General features: G+C 37.6%; 1 protein-coding gene and 1 pseudogene across 1 annotated transcript in view; both read left to right on the plus strand.

The window, feature by feature from the left end:
* The window catches only part of CARF (calcium responsive transcription factor), an 88,160-nt gene that overhangs the window by 25,758 nt on the left and 44,692 nt on the right, over positions 1 to 17,710 (plus strand). The window contains 4 exon segments of the mRNA XM_006889151.1: positions 1,236 to 1,425; positions 12,917 to 13,037; positions 14,337 to 14,480; positions 16,621 to 16,854. Of these exon segments, the coding sequence (XP_006889213.1) occupies positions 1,236 to 1,425; positions 12,917 to 13,037; positions 14,337 to 14,480; positions 16,621 to 16,854 (689 nt within the window).
* On the plus strand, positions 2,406 to 5,063 carry LOC102848279 (annotated as a pseudogene).

Here is a 17,710-nt window from a genome sequence, read left to right on the forward strand (position 1 = left end):
TCCCTTTTTACCCTGTTGGAGAAGTTTTTGGATGTGCATAGGGATTTGAGTCTTAGAAGGTCCCATTCATCTACGTTATCTTCTCCTGGTTGTAGGTTGCTTTGGATTCTTGATGCTCCAGTGCAATATTCAGAGTCTCTTCTGACATCTATTTTGGTCTTTTCTTCCTCCTCTGTCTTTGCAATGACCTTTTGAACTCTTCTTGGGTGATAGTCTTGATATCTTCCCATAACTCATCTGGTCTTTGCTCTTTAGTGTTCAAGGCCTCAAACCTGTCCCAGAGATGGTTCTTAAATTTAGGTGGAATAGACTCAAGGTCATATTTTGGTTCCTGTGGGCTTGATTTCACTTTCCTTAGCTTCAGCTTAAACTTGCGTATGAGTAGTTGGTTATCTGTTCCACAATCAGCACCAGACCTATTTTTCACAGCTGAGATTGAGCTGCTGCAGTGGTTCTTTCCACAGATATAATCTTTCTGATTCCCATGCATACCGTCAGGTGAAATCCATGTGTATAGCCTGTGTTTATGTTTCTTGTAAAATGTATTTTCAATGAATAAATTGTTGATTGTGCAAAATTCTATCATCCTATCTCCAGCTTCATTTCTGTCACAAAGTCCATGCTTTCCAACTGCTGATCCTTCTCTGTTCCTAACTTTTGCATTCCAGTCACCCATCACTATTAATACATCTTGATGGAATAGATAGATTAGAAGAGGCTATTACTTGGTAAGGGCAATCATGTTTGGAAATGTGGGAGATCAGTGGAACAGAGGAAAACCTTCGATGAGATAGACTGATACAATGACAGCAACAGTGACGCAGCAGCGGGCTTGGGTATGTCAGAGCAATGAGGATAGTATAGGATAGAACAGGGTTCAGATCCATTGTTCATAGGGTTTCTATGCATCATACTCTCTTAAATGGCACATAACAACTATGTTCTTCAAACTACCCCAACTAAATATTATTTCTTTCAAATAATTTTTTAATAAAAAAGTATGGCAATCATTTAGGAATTGTATTCCCTAACACATACCTAGAGAATAGTTATTTGATGATGTTGGTTCAGTTAGACCCCATTAGTTGTAATGGAGTACTATCCAAGGGAAGGAGTGACATTTTCTTTTGAAAGCTAATGAGTCTTTTCCCTTGGATTTACATCTCATTAAGTTTATTGTGCAGTAAAATAGCGACTACATTTACTAATTTTTTTTTAACTTTTCCTATGTGCAGAAAATTGGAGATTCATACCGTGGCTACTGTATTAGTGAGACTGAACTAGAAAGTGTACTAACATTTCATAAGCAACAGACACAGAGTGTTTGGGGGACTCGCCAATCTCCAAGCCCAGCCAAGCCTGCTACACGCTTGATGTGGAAATCCCAGTACGTTCCATATGATGGAATCCCATTTGTTAATGCAGGTACTTTTTGTAAAAAGTATTATAAAGTTTTCAACTGAAATAATGTGAAAATATCATTTTTCTGATATGATATATTTTCATTTTATTGTTGATATTTGAGTCAGAACTGACTGATAGCTGACCCTCCAGTGGGTTTTCAGAGGCTGTTAGTTGTGTGAAAGGAGATTTCCCATCCTTCTCCCACAGAGCAGCTGGTAGACTGGAATGGCATGCCTTCAGGATTGCAGCACAGATTCTTGCCACTAGGCCATCCAAGCTCCCTATATTTTCATTTTAGTAGATATTAATTGAGTTTAATTTATGAATATGCATATTAAACTAAAAATAACATTTGCCGTCAATATAGTAATTTATATTATAAAAAAGACATGTTTTTTTTATGTTTACCTGGCAAGGGAGATATGTTCCCAAAGTGATTTTCCCAGGGTAAGGCTTATCCATTGCACTCTCGATGTGCTGATCCCTGTAATTTACCCAAGTGTTGGAAACTCGACTGCGTAATTTGTGGTATTGGGGAACTGTGTTTGTTCTTTCCCCTAAATAATAAAAAAAATGGCATTTTAATGTGCTAGAATGTGTAAACATATTTCTTCCTTAAACATTTTTCTATGATTATATAAAATGGTACAATCACAATGGAAAGTAGTATGGCACTTTGTTGGAAAGTTGGGAATAGAAGTACCATTTGATCCAGCAATCTCACTACTAGGTTTACATCCAAAAGAAATTAGTGCTACAAGAGAAACTGATACATACACATCAGATTTAATGCCAGATTATTTACAATAGCAAGAAGTTGGAAAAAATGTAAGTATTCATAAGCAGACAAATGACTAAAGAAACTATGATACAGACACATTGGAGTATTATGCATCACTAAAAAAAATTCTAAAGAACTCTTGAAATCCTGCACATAACATTGATTAATCAAATCTAAAAAAGAAATAATGCTGAATGACAAAAGTCCCAAAAGAACAGTTATGGTGTAAGATAAAAAGCAACAGGTCATGTTCCAGGGAATCTCCCTTATAAATGCCATTGCATTTCAGCCCAATCCCCTGATTGGCAGATCACTTCTTGGTCAGTCATGGCATCAAATCACTGAAACTTACACTGTTTTGGAGAAGAAGACATTATTTAAAATAATTTGCATTTGAATCTTGTCTCCTGTCCCTGATTAGTTGTCGTTGGGTTTCTGCACTTCCAGTGTCATCCTCTTCTTCTACTTGGCCCATTATGTTGTCTCTGAGGACCCTGAACCCAAGGCCAATGTGCCCAAAGCCCAAGAAGTGCTAGTAGTCAGTGTCAGCACAACTGGGAGGCTGAAGGATGTATTGAGGACCAATCTGGGGCCAAATGCACCATGAAGATAGGAGTTTCTGGCACCGGAAGCATCGCACTTATTGAAAATAGTAATGTACAGCTTCATGAAATATAAAGTCAATATTTAACAACTTCCTTAATAGCAAAAAAAAAAGTAGCAGCGTCTTGGATGATGTCATTGATAATGGTACTACTTTCTGTAACAGAACTGCTAAAACTGGTAGACCTCTGTATTTCCAAAGTTCTACATCCCAGAATAATAACTTGAAACATATGAAATTGCAAAAGAAAAATACTTTGGTTTTTGGAACAAATTAAAGTAAGTGAAAGAATGGACAAAGAAACACTTCTGTGACCAGAACATTCTTGAACACTGAACTTCATGTCAGACTTGCTAATGTCTTAATAGAGGTTGTCATTGATTCCGTTGAAGCCATAAAAAAACCAAGATGAACCTACTACACTTTCCATGGTTGAAATCATGGAGGTGAAAAATGAATAAAAAACTCATACAAGCTTAATCCAAAGACTTGTTTTGGACCATGGCGTATACCGTTCTGATAAAGAGAGTAGAAGATGTGTACATCCTCACATGCAGTGTGTCCTTAGAATATGAGCAAACAGAAGTGAATTCTGCCTGGCATTTCTTTATAAGAATGCAGAAGAGCAAGAGAAACTTCCTTGTAAAAACGGAAAGAAAAGTCAATGACAATGGAGTGTCTTTTTTAAATTATAAATCTCAAAAAGAAAGTACAGTAAAGACAAAAGAAAATAAAATAAAGAGCAAAAGACAAAAAAAAAAAACGCAAGAAAGTCTGGTGATTCCAACAAAGGATTTCTTGTTATTAATCAAAAGAAATTGGGTCCTTTTCCTTGGACACCATTGTAGAAGAGACATGGTAGCTTTATGCAAAGCTAGTTGGAAAAATAGGGAGAGGCTGATGTTTGCCTGCAGTGGGTGGCTCTCAATTCTTTGGATGACCTAAATCGTCATTGTTTGGACTAAATAAGAACCACATAAGTACATGTTCACCCAGTTCAAAGATGCTATAGGAGATGGGCTTGAGAGCTGTCAAGAGTGCTTCCGATGATGGCTGTTTTGGTTCCTGAGGCTGGTGTGGTGGAAGCAGAAATGACAGAAGCTCTGACGAAACATAAAGCCCCCCAACAAAGGAAGAACCCATCTTAGAGTCCAGACATTTGCTGTAGCCAGTGGTCATTATTTCCAAGGTTCTTTTTTTTTTTTTTAAAATTTTATTATTTTTATGTGCAAATTGGATCTGACTGGTACAGGAGGAGATTGTCCCTCCTTCTCCAGCAGAGCATCTGCTGGATTTGAACCGTGCACCTCTGGGATTGCAGTGTAGCTTCCTGCCACTAGGCCACCAGAGCTCCCTTATTTCCAAGGTTCATGCTCAGACTTCTTGGCTCAAACAGATAGTGGAGACGGCATAACCACTTCATCAATCCATTTTGCTGGCTGACCGTTTTTTGCTGATCTAGTTTACTAAGCCTGTTGTCTTTTTCCAGGGACTGGTCCTTCCTGGTAGCATGTACAAAGTATGTAAGATGAAGTCTCTCCATCCTTGCTTTTAAAGAGCGTTCTGGCTGTACTTCTTCCAAGGCATATTTCTTTAATCTTCTTTATTTTTTATGTCCAACGTTTACATGTATGTGTGGAAAATACCATGGCTTGAATCAGTCCTCAAGGACTTACAAGTTTTGCTTTTTTTGTTTGTTTATTTGTTAATAATTTTAATGAACATTTACAGAGATTTTGGATTTCCATTCATTCATTGTACACTTCTCTCCCCGCCCAGTTCTCCCCCTCCCTACCCCCACCCCCCGCAGTTCGCTCCTCTCTTAAAAGTAAAAGAAACACTCCCTCCCTGCTACACAATCCCCCCACCGCCCCAAGTAAATTCAAGTTTTACTTTTTATTGCTCTAAAGAAGACCTTTGCAGCAGATGTGCTTAGTTCAATATGACATATTGACACATGTTACTCAGTATCATATATTATTCAATTATATGGCTAAATCACAGTCATTTTTAAATTGGTGATAATTTTTGTTGTTTCCAGCTTTTACTGTTGCAAAGTATGTCATTAAATGTCTTTCATGTGCATCTTCTGACAGGAAGATATAATAGGTTGTTCTAGAATGTATACTTTAATGTAGAATGGCTTTCATGTGCCGTATGACCATTTCAAATTTATAAAATAATATCAGTTTGCTTTCTAAAATCTTTACACAGGTCCAGAACCCAACTCTGAAAATTTTGAGCCAAATGTATTTTAAAATTCAGAGCTTTTGAAAGGTAATATGAAAATATAGAATAATCCTAGGCACTATCCTATGAACAATGTTACATAATCAAATACAGTAATATTTTGTAGATAATTACACTAAGAGGAAAAAATAAAGACTACCAATGACATTACACTTACTCTGCTCTGATTAGGTGTTGTTGGGATAGGAATGAGTTACACAAATCTTTTCAAGAGGTTTTTTTTATATCTCAAAATTGTAAATAGCATATTGAAGCCCTTAATAATTTTCATTCCTATTCGCAGTGTGTGAAAATTTCCCTTCCTCACATCTACTCTATGGGCTCAGTCTTAATAAGTCTCTATATTATGCAAATTTTTAAAGGTATACCCAAGTTTGATTTCACTTGCAAGCAAGATTCTACTAAAAATTATCAAAAAATGACTGGAACAGCATATCAGCAGAGAACTGCCAGAAGTCCAGGCTGGGTTTAGAAGGGGTCTTGGTACTAGGGATATTGTAGCTAACAATGTTAGACGGATCTTAGCTGAAAGCAGGGGGTACCAGAGGAATGTATATCTGTGTTTCATTGACTATGCAAAGGCATTTGACTGCCATAACAAACTATGGCTGCCTCTGAGAAGAATGGGAATCCCAGGACACTTGATCATGCTAATGCAAAATCTATACTTGGACCAAGAGACAGTCGTGAGAACAGAGCAAGGAAATACTGCATGGTTCAAAATTGGGAAGGGTGTACACCAGGGCTGTATCCTGTCTCCATACCTTTTCAACCTGTATGCAGAACTGATTATTCAGGAGGCTGGGCTCTATGAGGAGAAATGTGGGGTCAAGATTGGTGGACGATTTATCAACAATCTGCGTTATGTAGATGACACAACCCTGCTTGCTGAAACTGAGGAGGACCTGAAGCATTTGCAGCAGAGGGTCAAAGCACTGCAGCCTTCAATATGGATTGAGACTCAATGTCAAGAAGACAAAGATTCTCATCACTGGGCCAATTGACAGCATCAGAATGGATGGTGAAGAGATTGAGATTGTTCACAGCTTTAGTTTGTTTGGCTTCACAGTCAACACTCTTGGCACCAGTAGCCAGGAAATTAAAAGATGTATTGCGATAGGAAAGTCTGCTGTTAGGAACCTCTCCAAAGTACTGAAGAGCAGTGGTGCCTCTCTGGAGACAAAGGTGCATCTGATACAGGCCATGGTCTTTGCAGTCACTTGTTATGCATCAGAGAGTTAGACGATGACTAGGGAGGATAGAAGGAGAATTGATGCCTTTGACCTGTGGTGCTGGAGAAGAGTGTTGAGGGTACCATGGACTTCTAGGAAAATGGATTCATCCTGGAGAGGGTTACACCAGGTGGCTTCTTGGAGGCAAGGATTCTGAGGCTTCGTGTAACATATTTTGGACATGTTGTAAGGAGGGACGGTCCTTGGAAAGGGACATTATACTTGCGAGGGTGGAGGGACAGCGCAAGAGGGGAACACCCTCTGTGAGGTGGATTGTTTCAGTGACTGGGGTAATCAGGACGGGTGTATCAGAGACAGTGCGATTGGCACAGGACAGAGCAGAGTTTAGGGCTGTTGTACATAGGGTCGCTATGAGTTGCAGGCGACTCAACAGCTCATAACAACAACAGCATACCCAAGTTGTGGTGGTTGTTGTTGTTGTGTACCATTTGAGTCGGAACCCATCCATAGCTGACCCTCCGGCAGGTTTTCAGAGGCAGTAATTGCACGGGGGGAGATTGTCCATGCTTCTCCCATGAAGTAGCTGTTGGCCTCAAACCACATGCTTTCAGGATTGCAGCACAGTTCTTGACACTAGACCACTGTCACTCTCTCTGTCATATCCACCTTGTGACAGCACTATCAATCTTAAAAAGTCTTTATATTATGCAAAATTTTAAAGGCATACCCAAGAGAGATACTATTAATAATATTCATTTGCTCAAGAGGAGATTTCCCATTTTTGTCCTATAGAACTGCTGATGGAAGAACCTTTAGGTTGGTAGCACAGCTCTCTAGCAACTCTACCCTCAGAGCTCCCCACAGTAGAGATAATAATATATTAGTACTTAGAACTCCATGTATCCGTTATGTAGCTCTAACAGTTATTAGCACATAGTTTTATTTTATCTGTACACCTACTTCTTTTCCTGTTTTAAAATAAAGCAAACCCAAGATACTGTATCATTTCATCTCTGATTGCTAAAGCACAAATATTTTTTTAATTAATTTCAATGAACAGTTACAGAGATTTTGGATTTCCATTCATTCATTGTTGCACTTTTCTCCCCACCTACCCCACCCCCACCCCCAGTTTGCTCTCCTCATTGAAAAGCAAAAGAAAAACTCCTTCATTGGTTTACAGTCCCCCCGCACCCTCCCACCCCAACTCCAACTATACTCCACTCTGCAACCCTCATTCTGAACTCTTATGATCATCGTAAGGCCCTAAAATATATTACTTTTAAAGTACATATTTCTAAGAAGTAAGTGCTCTTTATGGATATGTCTGTTTCTGTATAAGTGCATAAGTACACAAAAATATCAGTTAAAGATATCAATATATCAGTTATGATAAAGTCCATGAATTGAATTTTATACCTCTTAAATTTCCTTTCATCAAAAGGTTTTCCTCCTCTTTTTTCTCAATTCTTAGTAAAAAAAAAGTGCGATAATTTGACCTGTAAAATTTGCTGTGTTTGAGAATCTGATGATTTCATTACTCTTACGTAGTTTAACATGTTCTTTTATCTGTTGTATTTGCCATAAAATCTTAAGAGATTAAATTAGATGCAGATTTGGTTTTTGGCAAAATTCTTTATAGATGTTATTGTTGTTGTTGTTGTTGTTGTTGTTATGTGCCCTTGAGTCACCTGCAACTCATAGCGGCCCTATGTACAACAGCCCTAAACCCTGCTCTATCCTGTGCCAATCTCACTATCTCCAACACACCTACCCTGATTACCCCAGTCACTGAATCAATCCATCTCATAGAGGGTCTTCCTCTCCTGCGCTGTCTCTCCACCCTCCAAAACATGACATCCTTCTCCAAGGACTGGTCCCTCCTTGCAGCATGTCCAAAGTATATCAGACGAAGCTTCAGAATCCTTGCCTCCAAGGGGAAGCCTGGTTTAAGCCTCTGTAGCTCGAACTTTTCATTTTCTTAGCAGTCCATGGTATATTATATACTCTTTTCCAACACCACAGCTCAAAGACATCAATTCTCCTTCTATCCTCCCTAGTCACTGTCCAAGTCTCTGACCCATAGCAAGTGATTGCACAGACCATGGCCTTTATCATTTGTACCTTAAACTCTGGAGTGACACCATTGCTCCCCAGTACTTTGGAGGGGTCCCTAACAGCAGACTTACCCATTGCAATGTGTCTTTTAATTTCTTGGCTGCTGTTGCCAAGAGTGTTGACTGTGGAGCCAAGTAAACTAAAGCTGTGAGCAATCTCAGTCTCTTCACCATCCATCCTGATTCTGCCAGTTGGCTCAGTGGTGAGAAATCTTGATATTGAGCCTCAATCCATACTGAAGGCTGCAGTCCTTGACCTCCTGCAGCAAGCACTTCAGGTCCTCCTCAGTTTCAGATGTACTGGGATTTTTTTGTTGTTGTTTGTTTTTTGTTTTCTATTATTACCTATGTCTCTCTTTTTGTTAATATTAAAATTAATAGATTTGCTTGTTTTAAATTTTTTCCTTTATTATTTCCTTGTTTTTAGCTTTAACTTTTTCTGTTTGATTTTTGGTTTTGGTTGTTTATTTTCTCTATTTTTTTAAGAAATCACCTTTTGTTCTTTGTGTTCTGCACAGTAGTTCTCCATCATGTTGTTGTTATGTGCCGTCGAGTTTTCTGCAATTAATAGCTACTGTATGTAAGTAGCTCTGAACTCAGCCCTGTCTTGAGCCAGTGTCACTGACTCCGGCACACCTGACCCCATTGCCCAGTTCCTGTGTCAATCCATCTTATCCAGGGTCTTCCTCCCTGTGCTGTCCCACCACCCTTTCATGCATGATGTCCTTCTCCAAGAACTGGTCCCTCCTGGCCACGTGCCTAAGGTTTGTGAAATGGAACTTCAAAATCCTTGCCTTCAAGGAGCAGCCTGGTTTCATCCTCTCGAATGTTGTAAAATTCTTGTTTCTCAAACTATTATTTTCCTTTTGTCTTCATGGCATTTTTAAACAACAGATTAAAAATTTGATGTCAACTTCTTTAACATTTTAAGTTATGAATGGTATTATACTCTTTTATTTAAAATGTTTCTAGTACTCTGTAATAAAGTAGAATGCACAGCAGCTCTTGAGTGCTCCACCAGGTTTCCAGGACTGTAATCTGTACAGGAAGACACTGCTTCATTTTTCTCCTGCTTCAGACCTACAACCTGCTGTTTTGTGGCCCAACATGTAACACAGTCAGGATGCCTTCTACTTATTTATGTCACCTGTTAATATATAGGGAGCTCTGGTGGTCTAGTAGCAAGAAGCTGTGCTACAATCTCAAAGGCACATGGTTTGAGGCCACCAGCTACTTTTATGGTAGAAGGTATAAGTCTCCTCCCATATTATTAACTACCTCTAAAAACGTGCTGGAGGGTTAGCTGTGGGTCGGTTCCAAGTTAACAGTACACAACATTACCATATATGAACTCTGGTGGCTTAGTGATAAGACGCAGTGATGCAATCCCAAAGGCATGTTGTTTGTGTCCAACAGCTGCTCTGCAGAAGAAATATGTACAGTCTCCTTCAAAGAATTACTGCCTCTGAAAACCTACTGGAGGGGTCAGCTATGCATCAGTCCCAACTCCACAGCACACACCAGCAACATTGTTATATAGGAAGCTCTGGTGACCTAGTAATAAGAAGCAGCACTGCAGTACCAAAGGCACACAGTTCAAATCCACCAGTTACTCCTTGAAAGAAGGAAGATTGAGCAATCTCCTCCTGTGTGATTACTGCCTTTGAAAATCTGCTGGTGTATCAGCTACAAGTTGTTTCTGACTCAATGCCACACAGCAACAACAAAATTGCTATATAATGAATTATAAGCATTTATAGAGTTTCAGGATTTTGACAGCAGCTTAGGGAGGTGGTTCTGCCTGAGGTTCTTTTATAAGGCAGTGGTTAATGTGTTGGCTGGATCAGAGCTCAGGCTTGACTGCAAGAGAATCTGCTACCAAATTCTCTTGTGTTGGCTGACTAAAAGAGCCTTTTCACAGAACTGCCTTTTTAAAAATACTGCTTTACTAAAACATATATGAGATATCATCTCAGCCCAGTCAGAATAGCAAAATTTAACAGAACAGCTAGCAACAAGTGCTGGTGAGGTTGTGAAGAAACTGGACCCTTATTCACTGTTGATGGGAGTGTAAAATGGTGCAACCACTGTGGAAGGCAGTATGGTACTCTCTCAAAAAGTTGCAAATAGAGATACCATTTGACCCAGAAATTCCACTACTGGGAATATACCTCAGAGAGACCGTAACAGACATCCAAGCAGATATATGCACACCCATGTTTATGGCAGCTTTTTTCACAACAGCAAGGAGTTGGAAACAACCTAAGTGCCCATCAACAAACGAATGGATAGAGAAGCTGTTTTTTATTCACACAATGGAATACTACGCTTCATTGAAAAACAAGGAACTCATGCACTATTATTCAAAATGGGTCACCCTGGAGGACATTATCCTGAGTGAAGTATCTCAGTCTCAAAAGGACAAATACTTCATGGTGCCGCTGTTGTAAAACAAAACTGACATCAGGGTTGAGGGGAGACTGAGAAAGATGGGTTCAATGATGTATACTGCATTGAAACAGATGAGGGAGAAAACTGTTTAAAAGGGATATGTGATTAGGTATTTTTGTCATGACAGGAGTCCAGAGCAAAGGCTGCATAGTGGAGTAGACCTAGGGGGAGGGTTTGTAAAACAATTAAAGAATTTTTCTTTTACTTTTCCAAACAGGTACTGTACTAGGGGGGAGGGTTGGGCGGGATGAGAAGTGCAACAGTGAATGAATGGAAATCCAAAATCTCTGTAAATTTTCATTGAAATGAATAATAAATTTTATAAAATACTGGTTTACTTACAAAATGAATATACGTTGTTTTTCACACTGGATCTTTCCCATTTCCTTAACCCACTCCACCCTCCATCCATCAAATTATGCAACCCTATGATTATGTCCCCCCCCATTTTCCCTCCTGTGTTGTCCCCCTACACCTCCTTGGATCCTCATAGGTATTTTACTAGTAATCTGTTTCTACAATAATGATCTTACACAGTATTCATCCTTATAGGGACTCTCCAGTCCCTTCCAAGTTAGTGATTTACAAAATCATTGTTCCTACATGGTGCATAGTATTCTGTCATGTGACTGTACCATAATTTCTCAGTCTATTCAGTAGTGGTTTGACATTTGGGCTGTATCCAAAAAACTGTTTTATTACCTAGCAACCGGTTTCCCCCAGAAAACCAGTTGCAAGCAAGACATGACAGCCAAGACAAAGTCACAGACTTTTAAACCTAGCATATGTTTTTGTATAGGAAGCTATGGTAGCTTAGTGGTAAGGAATTGTACTATTGACCCGAAGGTACGTGATTAAAATCTACCAGCTGCTCTGATGGAGGCAAATGGGTAGTCTCCTCCTATGCAGATTACAGCCTCTGAAAATCAACTGGAGGTTCAGCTTTGCGTTGGTTCTAACTTGATGGTAGTCTGTTTACTACTAACAACAACAGCATATATTGTTGATGTAAGAAACTCAGAGCTATTGAGTCCTGATTCATAGTTAACCCTCCATTGAGTTTACAAGGCTGTATAGGAGAATGTTGCAGATCTTTCACTCAAGGCACTGCTGGTGGGTCTAAACCATCAGAGAGGCTCAGCCTTTAGGTTAGCACTGCAACTCCCCAAGTACTATGCCACCAAAGCTTCTTTAGCATATATAAGAGCTGAGGACCTTTCACTTTTACTATATTCATTCTAAGTGAACTATGTCCTTGGCTAATCAAGAAGAGAAGAGGAATATATAGAACATGAATAGTAAGAGCAATACATCATTGGGGACCATCCTAATTACCAGTTGCCACATAATAACAATCAAAATAGAAATAAAAAAAATATATATGTGGGGAGCTCTGATGGCTTAGTGGCAAGAAGCTGCACTGCAATCCCAGAGACATGCGGTTCGAATCCACCAGATGCTCTGCCGGAGAAGGAGGGGCAATCTCTTCCTGTATCAGTCAGATCCGATTTGACAATACACACACACACACACAAAATAATAAAAAATTTAAAAAATATATATGCAAAGAAGTTTTTTTCAAATAGTATTAATATTTATTAACATAACACGTTGTTGTTGTTGTTGTTATATACCATTGATTGTGAACCAACTCATAGTTGACCCTCCAGTGGGTTTTAAGAGACTGTAAATTACACAGGAGGAGACTGCTCATTTTTCTTTCACAGAGCAGCTAATGGATTCCAACCGCATACCTTTAGGTTGACATAAAAATTCCTTACCACTAAGCCACTGCTAATTTCTCTGTAATGGATTTTGTATTTCTTTTCTATTTAGTATACTTTACTGTTACTAAAAACCATGTGTCTCTAAATACCTGACATTTGCTAAATTCTTTATCATAATGTGATGCATTTTATAAACTTCATGATCTACCTTTAAATGTATGTCTTTGTATATTACATTTAGGCTTACTAATGTTGAGAGGGTTTTTACCCCTTAAAATTAGTCTTTTAAAGTACATATTTTAACATTCTCACCACCAAATTATTTTTATTCCAATGTTCAAAATAGAAGAGCCTGTAACTTAATATCAATAGTTGGTTTTGGCCCACAGGGAGCAGAGCTGTTGTAATGGAATGTCAATATGGGCCAAGGAGAAAAGGTTTTCAGTTAAAAAAAATCAGTGAGCAGGAAAGCAGATCTTGTCAACTCTACAAAGCTACTTGTCCAGCCCGGTGAGCTTTATTTGTTTCTTTTTCATTAAGTCCTTATCTTTTACACTTCTTTTATACTTCTTGCTCTTGTTCCTGTTGCCCTCTAAGACTCTTGCAAGTTTCTTCAGTAACATTTCAAAGATATTCTGTGTGTATATATGTGTATATATTTTCCCTTCTCCCCTCCTAAATGTTATTAAAGATCTAAAAAGATGTTGGTAAAATTTATTTAAAAGTTCTACAATAGTACACCTTCTTTCATGTTATGAACTCACATTAATTCATCCATAATTGAATGCCTATAATGGTTATCTGTTAAATAGATACCATGCTATATATTACTTGGGAAAAATGGCATACACTACTTTATAATTTAGGGGGTTTTACTTCCTAAAATATTATAGAAAAGATACCATTTTAATGTAGCACTTTCTCTTTGTAATAGCTGTATAATACTTTAAGAATGAATCATCCAACAAAAAAATTTTTTCTAAAAATACTGAATCATAGGGAGCTCTGGCGGCCTAGTGGCAAGAAACTGCACTGTAATTCCAGAGGTGTGCGGTTCAAATCTACCAGACGCTCTGCTGGAGGAGGGACAGTTTCTTCTTGTACCAGTCAGATCCGATTTGACAGTACACAGACACAAAATAATAAAATAAATTAAAAAAAATACTGAATCATTTACATAGTCTGCTCTCTAATAATGGACTTGTAGTCTGGGTAAAACACTTTATAATAATGGACTTGTAGTCTGGTAAAAACACTTTACATTATTATGTACAAAGCTACAGTTAATAACATTGTACCTGGATATAACTATGTAAAAATATATCAGTAAAGTAAACTTTTAGACATGAAATGTCTAGGACAATATTTTATTTTAAAAGGTAAGTAAGAATCATATTTGAAATGCTTTGAATGCTGCCAAGTATTATATACTTAGTTAAAGCTGAGACAGATTCTTTGAAGGAGAAATATAAATGCAAATTATTATTGTGACATTGATATACCAAGTAGAAGTTCAAGAGGCTGTTAAAATAATCCATGCATGAAATACATGAGAACAAGGAAGTAAAGGCAAATCCAGAAAAAAAATTCCACAAACCCTGAGATATTTTTACCAAAGTCACAAATATTGCTAATTTGCGAAGTACTATTTTGCTGTGAGACAATAGCATGTCTTTCACATCATCATTGGAATGTTTCTGAGATTAATTTGAAGTTGAATTTTCTCTAATTCTGAATACTTAAAATAATAGAATACTTCTGGTTGGTGAGTTTATTATGATGTAATGTAATATATTATCTCATTAAAAGGATTTATATTAAAAAGGTACAGAAGTTTCCTGAATATAGAGTTCCTACAGACCCCAAAATTGACAGAAAAATAATCAGAATGGAGCAGGAAAAAGCCTTTAACATGCTAAAGAAGAACTTGGTAGATGCCGGTGGTGTTCTTAGGTATGACATTTGTATAGTCTTTTTATTCACAAATTGATTTTTTTAATTAATTTTAATGAAAGTTTACGGAGAATCAGGGTTTCCATTCATTCATTGTTGCACTTTTCTCCCTACCCACCCCCTCCCCCAATTCACTCTTCTCCTTAAAAAGAAAGAAAAACTCTTTCATTCTTATGCAATCATCCCCCCAAGTCCACTCCACTATGCAGCAGTCACTCTGAACTTCTGTAATGACAAGAATGACAAGAATATCCATTTATATGTCCCTTTTTAAACAATTTTCTCCCTCATCTGTTTCAATGCAATATACACATCATTCCTCCCCTCCTTTTCTAACTTCCCGCAACCCTGATGTCAATCCTGTTGTACAACAGTGGCCCTATGCAATATTTGTCCTTTTGTGACTGAGATACTTCTCTCAACATAATGTCCTTCAGGGTCATCCATTTTGCTTAATATTGCATGAGTTCCTTGTTTTTCAGTGCTGCATAGTATTCCATTGTGTGAATATACCAGAGCTTATCTATCCATTCATTTGTGGTTCATTCTTTCCTCTTAAATAAGACATCTCGATGGATTCGTGACTAATCAGCCCATGCTCACACATAACTGTGGTGTCATGCATTTGGTATCTTTTAATTTTCGGGGTGCCTGATTCAACTGGGTTACCAACCTTAATACAGTGCTGGAGGTGGGATATTTATCTTCTTCCTGATGTCCTAAGGAAATTAATTTCCATTGGTGGTTTACAAGACCACAGTAATTGTTATACGCATACGCACACACCCGCGTGTACGCCTACGCACACACCCGCGTGTACGTATCCACACACACCCGCGTGTACGTTTTCTTTCAAGTATTAGGTCCTAATAGTATAACCAAGTCCTAATAGTATAACTTGGGTTGTTTCCAGCTCTTTGCTATTGCAAACAAAGCTGCAATAGACATGGGTGTGCATCAAATTGATTTTCTGTGAGAGAAATTGTGATTACATTTTCCAGTTGTTTCATTAAAAAATTGTGTTAAGAGATAGATGTGTTACTAGTAGCTTCCTAGATATTAAAATGATTTGCCATTGTATAAACCATTGAAATTATTGCACCCTGTGTAGGTAATTCTTACTAAAGAATTTAATATACCATATGGAAGTTCTTCCTAATTTGGGAAAGATATTTAACAATACATTTCCTTATATATTTGGTAATTTGTGTCAGATACTTATAAAGAGCAGAACTTACAGCCACTAAATTTTAAAAAAAACCTGTCTTGTATTATTGATGACAGCTATAAATTAATTCTAAGCTCTAAATACAATTGTGGTTACTACTTTTGCCTCAGAATTCATGTCGAAAAGCCCTCTTGTTCTCCTTACTTTATCAGTTCAAGTGAAAATTTCCATATTCTAAAGTGATTTAAACATTGGGTTTGAGCAAGGCAGAGATTGTAACAATGGCACAGGAAACTCCATTTCATACAGTATCAGTCATTGTAAGAATTTTGTATAAATTTATGAATTAAAATGGTTTCACACAAGATTATTTCTTTTTCCTAGCACACGTTTATTGTGCATGAGGCCTGTATTCACTTTTTAATTTCTTTTTTCTTGCTCATTGGGCCAACAGAGCTGAGAGTGCTGTGGAAGGAATACATTGAGGTTCTTTGAGGGAAGAATCTCTCACATAGTTTAGTTTTAACAGGCTCTAAATTATATCCTTTTTGCTTGAAAGGATGCTAAGTTTATCACACAGGTTAATTTGCTATAAAATGGAAAAATACATAATTCAAAATGTTGTGATTTTCAGTGTCTTTTTTTGGTGGAAAATTTGTTTAACATTAAATTTAAAATACCATTTTATGCTTAAGTTTCTACACTTTTTTCTTTCTCTTCTCCTGACCCCCAATTTTAGGGCCATAGTGAAATTCTAACATAGTTATGAAGATTGGTTATTTAGTTAAATATGAACTCACTTTTCCAAAGAGTTTAGTAGAACCCCACTTATTTTATTTTGTATATATGTATATATATATGTATTAATTTCATTTTTCATTCAAAGATTATCCCTTCTCTTTATGAATATTCCCATTAATGATTATGATTCTTTGTCTTCATCTCATTAAACAATTTTCAATTTTTTATCAGGTGGTATGTACAGTTACCTACACAGCAGGCTCATCAGTATCATGAATTAGAGGCTCCCTGCCTTTCTTCTTCACCTTCTCCTTTTCCTATGTCTTCTCTTGAAGAAGAGGAAAATACAGTCAGAGATGAAAATTGCGCATTGCCCTCACGTCTGCATCCTCAAGTAGCATGTAAAATTCGAGAATTAGTATCACAGGGAGTAGAACAAGTGTATGCAGTAAGGAAACAGCTAAGGTACAGTAGAACAAATTGTTCTTTGACATTTTTATTTGTTGACTTAAAAACTATACTTAATATTATAGATATTTCCTATGGTATATGGTACAATATGCTATAAGAAATAATTTTTTAAAATTTATTAATTTTAATGAACGTTTACAGAGACTTTGGATTTCCATTCATTCATTATTGCACTTTTCTTCTTGCCCAACCTCCCCCCCTCCCCAGTTTGCTCTTCTCTTTGAAAAGTAAAAGAAAAATTCTTTCATTCTCCAAGTCCACTCCACTACGCAGCCTTCATTTTGAAAAGTAAAAGAAAAGTCCTTTCATTGTTATACAGTCCCTCCCCACAATTACACTCCACTATACAGCCTTTGTCTGGACTCCTTCGTCTTGACAATAATACCTAATCATATATTCCTTTTAAACAGTTCTCTCCCTCATCTGTTTCAATGCAGTATACATAATTTATCTCATCTTTGTCAGTAGTCTCCCCCCAACCCCGATGTCAGTCCTATTTTACAACAGTGACACTATGCTGTATTTGTCCTTTTGTGACTGAGATATTTCACTAAGCATAATGTCCTTCAGGGTCACCCATTTTGAATAATATTTCATGAGTTCCTTGTTTTTCAGTGCATTGTAGTATTCCATTGTGTGGATATACCACAGTTTCTCTATCTATTCCTTTGTTTATGGGCATTTGGGTTGTTTCGAGCTCTTTGCTACTGTGAGCAAAGCTGCAATAAGCATGGGTTTGGATATATCTGCTTGGGTGGTGGTTGGGGTTTCTTTGGGGTATATTCCCAGTAGTGGAATTGCTGAGTCAAATGGTATCTCTGTTTGCAACTTTTTGAGAAAGTACCACACC

The sequence above is a fragment of the Elephantulus edwardii genome, unplaced genomic scaffold (assembly GCF_000299155.1).
Source record: "Elephantulus edwardii isolate Elephantulus edwardi_28Jun2011 unplaced genomic scaffold, EleEdw1.0 scaffold00075, whole genome shotgun sequence".
In the NCBI taxonomy this organism is placed as follows: Eukaryota; Metazoa; Chordata; class Mammalia; order Macroscelidea; family Macroscelididae; genus Elephantulus; species Elephantulus edwardii.